The sequence below is a fragment of the Lottia gigantea genome (genome assembly GCF_000327385.1).
Source record: "Lottia gigantea unplaced genomic scaffold LOTGIsca_273, whole genome shotgun sequence".
Classification (NCBI taxonomy): domain Eukaryota; kingdom Metazoa; phylum Mollusca; class Gastropoda; family Lottiidae; genus Lottia; species Lottia gigantea.
Window position 1 is genome coordinate 98,801 of NW_008708863.1, and position 8,757 is coordinate 107,557.

The window sequence follows — 8,757 nt, forward strand, 5'->3', positions numbered from 1 at the left end:
GGATTGATGGCAGTAAGTTGATGGGGATCCCTTTTGGTAATGTGCCATCCTTTTGGGATAATGTTTTTAATAAAATAGAAAAGTCGTTAAACTTATATAAATATAGATCACTTTCTGTTTTCGGCAGATCCACCATTTGTAACGTAATGGCATTGTCCAAATTGTGGTATGTGTGCTCCATTATACTTCCTCCAGTTAATTTTATAGATAAAGTTCAACGTCTCTGTTTTAATTTCATTTGGCCATCAAAAAATGAACCGGTAAGAAGGGATGTAATGTATTCCAGTAAGCTTCATGGTGGTTCTGGAATCATTCACATCTCTTCTAAATTAAAATCTATTCGTATAATGCACGTTGTTAATGGTATTTTAGGTAGGGATGTCAAATGGTTTTCATGGTTTAAGTTCTGGCTTGGCCTGCAATTAAGAGAATACAATTCTTCATTATTTTCTAATCTTCAACCTCATGCTTTTTATATGCCTAAATTTTATCAATATTGTTATTCCAATTTTTTATTATTCTTAAATATAGCCCATAGGAATAACATTAATGTAGATTTTAAAAAATTAACAACTAAATTTATATATCAGGTACTTTTACTGGATATCGTTTTTATTCCTTCTGTTGTTGGGGACAATCCTACCATTGATTTCCCCACATGTTTTAAAAATCTTCATAATAAACATAAAGATCGTATTACCAAAACTGTTTCATTCCTCCTCCGAACCGAAACCCTCCCCGTCGGTGGATCGACAGGGAGTCATGCTACCCAGCATCTCGTTAAGAAGCTGGGTATCTGCGATGTTTTCAATGGCGTCCATGGATTCCGCCAGGGTCGCAGTGGATTCCCTGTCCTGAGGGGGTTCTTTACATAAAGATATTTTGCCTTGTTTTACTTCAGGAGTAACAATAGGAATTGCTGAAGGGGTGTTAGCCCCAGCAGCATCAGACTTTAATTTATTATTGTTGTTATTATTATTATTTTTATTATTATTACTATTATTATTATTATCTGATTTCTTTTTTTCTTTTCTAGGTGGTGGTGATGGTGGCTGTAAAGCAACTTTTTTGGTTCGAGAACTCAAAGAGGAAGAGTTAGCAATAGCATTAGAAACATTTTCAGATTCGGATGATGACCGCTTCTTTGCGCTATTTTTGGGTGTAAAAAAAACCTCCATCATCCACTCTGTTATTTGTAGATAATAAAGTGGTAGCAGGTACAAAGTCTGTTTTCTTGTTGACAGTACTAGTACTATTGGCAACAGACCTCGGAACATTGCTAACCAGGGTGACGTGACGAATCTTCACTTCGTCAAAAAGATTCAAGTAAGATGAAGTCTGACTCTTAATAGATCCAGTAAGAAAAGTGTGCCAATTCCAGCAGAGATTGGATGTATAAACTCCTTTGGCTCCAAGATTAAACTCATGTGAAGCCTTATGTTCAGAGTGAACAATTCCTTTATATATTCTCTTCATAAAGTTACCTCTTCTCCTATAAGTCCTTCTTCGAACAGGAGCACGTCTCCGTCTAAAAAAATTCCTCCGACGACGGTTAAAGTATCTTTTCTTAGCATAAAAACGCCTTCGGTTAAAAACACGTCTTTTACCGTAGAATGCCATCTTTAATGTCACTTTTATTAAGATTTTATTACGATCCAGATGCTCAAGGTCGTACCATGTCTATTGATAACCAGAACTGTTGCCCCAATACTCGTGAACGTTTAATTCGTAATGGAAAGAAGTACAAGCTTAGGATGTACCCCAAGTTCCAGCCTAAGCTTTCTGCTGCTAAATCTGTAGCTATTGGTGGTAAATCTCTTTCACCTTGGATTGATGCTGCCTATTTTACCCATGGTGCTTCTCCAGCTTCTTCTATGAATGGTATCATCTATACCCTTAAAGGTTCTCCTAATACCTTTGTTGAAGGGTACTACAGTGTTGGGCTTTCTTGGAAAGGTCGTAGAGATGGCCAGATCTATACAGCTAAAGATGATCTTTATTCTGCTGCTACTCCTGAAGGTTTTGAAGTTTTAGAGGGCTATGACACTGTCAATTAGCTGCCAGACGAGGGGCCACACCACGAGCCGGAGTCCCGGAGAGCGGAGGCGATCTGTGTTAGGGTTCAGCTGCCATGGAGTATTTAACGGTTTTTTCCTGAAGATCAAGGGCCCAGCTGCCATTATTGATTTATAAAAAATGAGAGGCTTGAACATTCATTTTATTATTAACAATAAATTTATTTTAACATATAATCATTTTGTATTCGTCTTCTTTCTTCATTAATTGAAAGTTCCAATAGCGGTCAGCTGACATTTTAGTTTCATCCGGCATAAAGTTCGGCATACATACCACTTTTGGACTTTTGAAATGTTTCGTCTTACTATCATACTTGGCGGAGAATAGATATCCATCCTTCAGGTTTTCCAGTATAGCATAATTGACATATTTCTCATCTTCCCTGGTATAGTTGAAACATACGATACTTTCGCCATTATAAGCATAGCTGATGTCTTTTGAGTTTCCATTCTGAAATATCGCTGCTCCTTCTACTGCATTTAAATGTTTGCATAAATACGTCTTGCCTGCTCCTCCATCCTTATCGAATATCCATACAATTTCTCTATCTTCAGTCTCCTTCTGCCATCTTCTTAATTTCTCCTCCTTATACATTTCTCTTACATCATCTTCTACATTCTGCTTCGCATATTCATCGTATATTTCCAGGAATGATTTCTTCTGGTGGGGGGTAGATTGCAGTAGGGGTAACTGTTAGCTGGCAGATTCTTCATCTTGTAATACCTCTGAGCAGTTACCCACGCCTTACATGGCAGGCTCACCAAATCCATATCAATGTGGTCTAATATCGCCTTATGGTCCTCCTTTGTGATATATCTAACCGTATTGTGGATGCTTTTAACACTCTGTATGTCGTCGTACTTTGGGAAACCCTGTGATGTCCATAACTGCTTAAATCTCTGGAAATTCATCTTTTCAGTTGTCTGTATGTACGCATGGCAATGCCCTGTCCTTCCACTGAGTCCCCATTCGTTACCAGCCACCAATTTGCCTGCAAACTTCCAGTTTAGCCACTTCTTCTGTATTCCATACTTTGCTGCTCTTCCAATCGTTACAAAGAAATACTGACCTGCCTTTTCCACTTTTTCTTTCTTTCCACTACCCAAATGCTTTTTAGTTTTACAATGTCTTGCCCATTGGTTGGTTGAAACGTCACATGCTTTAACACGCGGCGCTAGCAAACGTCGATGTTTTTGACGTTGCTATAGGTATCAGACTCACTTTAACGTCATATGTAGCTGTTCTTGACGTCATGTTTCTTAGTAACGTCAGTTGCAATTTAAAGTGACATTAAAGATGGCATTCTACGGTAAAAGACGTGTTTTTAACCGAAGGCGTTTTTATGCTAAGAAAAGATACTTTAACCGTCGTCGGAGGAATTTTTTTAGACGGAGACGTGTTGCTGTTCGAAGAAGGACTTATAGGAGAAGAGGTAACTTTATGAAGAGAATATATAAAGGAATTGTTCACTCTGAACATAAGGCTTCACATGAGTTTAATCTTGGAGCCAAAGGAGTTTCTACATCCAATCTCTGCTGGAATTGGCACACTTTTCTTACTGAATCTATGTTAGCATATGAGGAAGTCGTAGCCATGGATGACATAGGGCACTCTTTCCTCATATGCCCGGGCCTGAAACACTTAAGGCAAATAGGGGCCCTGCCCTGTAAAAAGAAGAGGGTGTCTCTACCGCATACCGAAGAGGTATGCGGGACAAAATCAAAAGCAGAAGGTTTCCCTTCTAGCAAAACTCTCCTAATGAGGGTCCTGATTTGCTTCAGACCCTCATGGGAGTAAAATTCCCTATTAGTTGACAGCACTTTACATCCAAAGGACCTTTTCAATGTCGAAATCTGAGACATATTCTGGTAGCCAGAATAATCTAGCTACCAGACGGGTTCTGTCACAACCAGAAAGGGAATAGGAATTATTGCCAATCTCCGCGACAGACCCCTTTGCTAGCATATCAGATACCGTGACCTCCGACTCGAAAGTCACGTGAAAAGATCGAGAGGATCGACCCGAGCCCATGGACACTATTGACTTTGGGTCTACCCCCCTCTCCTGCAAAAAAGCCACATAATCATGGCCATATAAAAATTGGCCCCCGGACACCTGGGGAAAAACCAGGGTCCGCCTCAGGACACTAGTCTTGTCCATGACAAAAAGGCTCGGGAGACAAAAACTACCAAAAAAATCCCTTAAACGAGCCCTAGGTGGACTTAGCGGGCCGTCGAAGTCGAAGCCCGACCCTAACCACCGGAGAGAAAAAAAAAAAAAAAAAAAAAAAACAAATTAGAGCTCGATTCCCACTAGTGGCGATAAATTGAGTCGTTCTCACAAACGCATAATGCCGGATATTTGTACTCAAATATTTTGCCTAAAACCCAAGCGAAGAGCATAACACTACACTTTGATCTTAGCCAAAAGGCCGAGAAGCGATACCCGCTCAGAGTCAGTTTGGGACCTCATATAAATTTGTACCTTTTCGCGATGGTCTCGACACAGTCGGTCTTTAAAAGAAAAAAAGAAAAAAAAAGGAAAATAAGGACATAGAAAAAAGATCTTCTCTGTGAACAGCGTTCGTTCGTTCGTTCTTTCTCTCTTTCTTTCTTTTGCACTCAGGCTACGCAAATGCCAGTGCAACCCATTTCGATACATTTAGCAGAGCATTACGTTCTATTAATATTCTGGTTTGCACAAGCAGTGTGAGACGTAGGGCAAACGTCGATTTTCAGCCGAGCTTTGAGCACACGCCAATTTCCCACTTCTGGAAGGTGTACGGCATATGCTAGTAGCAAGCTGGCATGGTAGTAAGGGGGATTCTTTTCATTTGTATTATGAGGGTGGGCCACGCCTGGAAGTACTGCAATACCAGGGCAACCCGTGATGAGGGCGGAGCAAGCTCCGGGCACCTCATCTAAGTCCAAAAATCAGATTAATATCGAAGTACCCCGATGGGGTACGTATCAGATATTAAGCTGATAAGAACAGATACTTTTTTTTTCTTTTTTAATAAGATTTATTAAAACAAATAAAATCATATATACAAACAAATATTTACAATAAAAACACGCGACTGGAACACTGAAAAGGAAAAAGAGACAACATAAAACAAAGAAATTTTGGAGCAAATTACTTACTTCCCACTTCCGAGACCCGACACTTCGGTCCCTTTACGAGTCTACTCAAGGGAAATGAGAACGCAGCCAGGTGCACAGTTTCATCGCTCAAAAGTCAATACAGAATTTTGAAATTTTACAAAATCAAAAATTATGAAATAAATAAAAGGAGCCAAAATGGATCACAGCACCTGAATTATAAAAAAATATAAAAATACAACATACAATAGAATTTTGAATTTTGATAACAAAATGCTAGCTGTGTCCTTACGGACACGAAGCAAAAAGGGTTCCAATACCAGGATGTAAAGCAGTGGTGACAGGCTACAACCCTGACGAACAGAGCGTGTAACCTGAAATGGCCGAGAAATATGCTGGTTGACGATCACAGCCGAGGAAATATTACTGTATAAAATTCGTACCCACTTTTGAAAATTAGCCCCAAAATTAAAATGTTTTAAAGTTAAAAATAAAAAATCATGGCTGACCCTATCAAAAGCCTTCTCCTGGTCCAGACAGACGAACGCTAAAGGTAAGTTTCTCTCCCGAACATAGTCCACAACTGAACGCAACAGATGACCATTGTCGAGAATTGATCTTCCTGGAACAGAACAGGTCTGGTCAATCCCGACAATGTCATCTAAAACCCTTCCAAGTCTTACAGATAAAACATTAGACAAAATCTTGTAGTCTACGTTCAGGAGAGATATAGGACGCCAATTCTTGACGCTCTCAGGATGCTCAACGTTCTTGTAGAGTAAAGTTATGTAGGATAACTTCTGAGAAGATGTTAACGACTCTGCATCAAAAACAAGATGGTAAAGCTGAACTAGAACATCGCCAAGAACGTCAAAATTGGCAAGATAAAATTCCTTCGTAAGTCCATCTGGACCAGGAGACTTCTCGTTCTTCATGTTTGTCAAAGCATTGAGGATTTCCTCCTTGGATATCGGATCCTCCAGAGAGTCTCTGGAAAGATCATCCAAGGAAGGCAAATCCTCAAGGAAACTATAGGCTTCTTGTAGGTCAATATCTTCCCTAGAAAACAAAGATGAATAAAAGTTACTAAAAGAAGATATGATATCCTTATTGGTGGTATGATAATTATTCCCGTCTATTATTTTAGTTATATGTTTTTTTACAGCACGATCCTTTTCTTTTTTCAGGAAAAAGCGAGAAGGGTTTTCATGATTTTCTAAATACTCGGCCTTCGATCGAATACGGGCCCCTTCAAGTTTTAGGTCTTCTAAACATCTGAGCTGGTTCTTTAATTCCGAGATTCGGACAGAGCCACTACCTGGAGCAACATTCCCATGGCGAATTAAAGCCCTATACTCAGATGTTAAGTCCAAAACCTCCTTCTCTTTACGTAATCGAATTTTCTTATTAAATTCTTTGCAAAATTGTGCTGTAAGATCCTTAAACGCATCCCACGTCTCAAGCGAGAGATCATCAATTTATTAGTATTAGTATTTATATATTTTAAAGAAGTGATTAAAATCCTGCTTAAACTCGATGTTGTTAACAGGGGAGCTATTACACTTCCAATAGCCTCTGCCCACGGAAATATCAGGATTTAATATAAATTTAAAAGAGATGGCAAGATGATCTGAAAAAATCAATGCATGAGACGTGAAGGAATGACATAATGAGAGCTTGTCGGATTGGACATAAAATCTGTCCAACCGACAAGCTACTGAGGAGCTTCTCCAGGTGTTAAGAATATTGGATGGGTGTAAGTGTCTGAAAATATCTTTGAAACTAAAAGGTGTTAAAATGTTATCAAAGTCAGACACGCTAGACGATGTTACAGATTGGTTACCACCAACCTTGTCTAAAACATTATCATGGATAAAGTTAAAATCTCCACCAAGGACTATGTGCCTAGATGAAACGAGATGATGACTCAAAGAAGATGCGAAATCTTTCCTTTTGGAAGGATTATTAGGGCAATAAATATTTAAAAATCTAAAGGATATATCATTTATTGAAATGTCAAGGATCACAAGACGGCCCTGCAGATCAAAGTGAAATTTATTAACAGTAAAATCGAGTGACGTTCTAACCAAAATGGCCGAACCACAACTTCGATTAGATCCAAAGGACCAAAAACATTTGTAAAATGTAAGTATCTTTTCAAAATATTTTGCGATTTTGATATCAGAAACATGTGTTTCTTGAAGAAAAACGATATCAAAACGTTCAAGAAGTAATAAATTATTTAAATAATGGATTTTGTTCGGTCCTAAAAGACCATGACAGTTTATGGAAGCTATCACTAGGTCCATGACGGAAGTGTGAAATAAAGGTAAGAACAAAAAAGGTAAGTAAAAGATAAATATGCAAGAAAGTCAAAAACGTAAGGTAAGTAAAATCAAGTTGGAGAGTCTTCACAAGACTCCTCCTCCGAACCAAAACCCTCCCCGTCGGTGGATCGACAGGGAGTCATGCTACCCAGCATCTCGTTAAGAAGTTGGGTATCTGCGATGTTTTCAATGGCGTCCATGGATTCCGCCAGGGTCGCAGTGGATTCCCTGTCCTGAGGGGGTTCTTTACATAAAGATATTTTGCCTGGTTTTACTTTAGGAGTAATAATAGGAATTGCTGAAGGGGTGTTAGCCCCAGCAGCAGCAGACTTTAATTTATTATTGTTGTTATTATTATTTTTATTATTATTACTATTATTATTAATATTTGATTTCTTTTTTTCTTTTCTAGGTGGTGGTGATGGTGGCTGTAAAGCAACTTTTTTGGTTCGAGAACTCAAAGAGGAAGAGTTAGCAATAGCATTAGAAACATTTTCAGATTCGGATGATGACCGCTTCTTTGCGCTATTTTTGGGTGTAAAAAATCCTTCATCATCCACTCTGTTATTTGCAGATAATAAAGTCGTAGCAGGTACAAAGTCTGTTTTCTTGTTGACAGTACTAGTAGTATTGGCAACAGACCTCGGAACATTGCTAACTATGTTAGCATATGAGGAAGTCGTAGCCATGGATGACATAGGGCACTCCTTCCTCATATGCCCGGGCCTAAAACACTTAAGGCAAATAGGGGCCCTGCCCTGTAAAATGATGAGGGTGTCTCTACCGCATACCGAAGAGGTATGCGGGACAGAATCAAAGGCAGAAGGTTTCCCTTCTAGCAAAACTCTCCTAGTGAGGGTCCTGATGTGCTTAAGACCCTCATGGGAGTAAAATTCCCTATTAGTTGACAGCACTTTACATCCAAAGGACCTAAAAAACTTTTCGATGTCGAAATCTGAGACATATTCTGGTAGCCAGAATAATCTAGCTACCAGACGGGTTCTGTCGCAACCAGAAAGGGAAAAGGAATTATTGCCAATCTCCGCGACAGACCCCTTTGCTAGTATATCAGATACCGTGACCTCCGACTCGAAAGTGACGTGAAAAGATCGAGAGGATCGACCCGAGCCCATGGACACTATTGACTTTGGGTCTACCCCCCTCTCCTGCAAAAAAGCCACATAATCATGGCCATATAAAAATTGGCCCCCGGACGCTTGGGAAAAAACCAGGGTCCGCCTCTGGACACTAGT

General features: G+C 39.4%; 2 protein-coding genes across 2 annotated transcripts; one reads left to right on the forward strand and one right to left on the reverse strand.

Annotated features, from left to right (window-relative positions):
* Positions 1-1,613: 1,613 nt before the first annotated feature.
* LOTGIDRAFT_175372 (hypothetical protein) lies at positions 1,614-2,057 on the forward strand (the record flags this gene model as incomplete). The annotated part of the gene is made up of 1 exon (XM_009056392.1): positions 1,614-2,057. One exon carries the CDS (start codon positions 1,614-1,616, stop codon positions 2,055-2,057), a length of 444 nt encoding a protein of 147 aa, XP_009054640.1.
* A 5,515-nt stretch (positions 2,058-7,572) lies between these two features.
* Positions 7,573-8,193, reverse strand: LOTGIDRAFT_175373 (hypothetical protein; the record flags this gene model as incomplete). The annotated part of the gene is made up of 1 exon (XM_009056393.1): positions 7,573-8,193. The coding sequence occupies one exon, from the start codon at positions 8,191-8,193 to the stop codon at positions 7,573-7,575; it is 621 nt and encodes a 206-aa protein (XP_009054641.1).
* Positions 8,194-8,757: the final 564 nt, after the last annotated feature.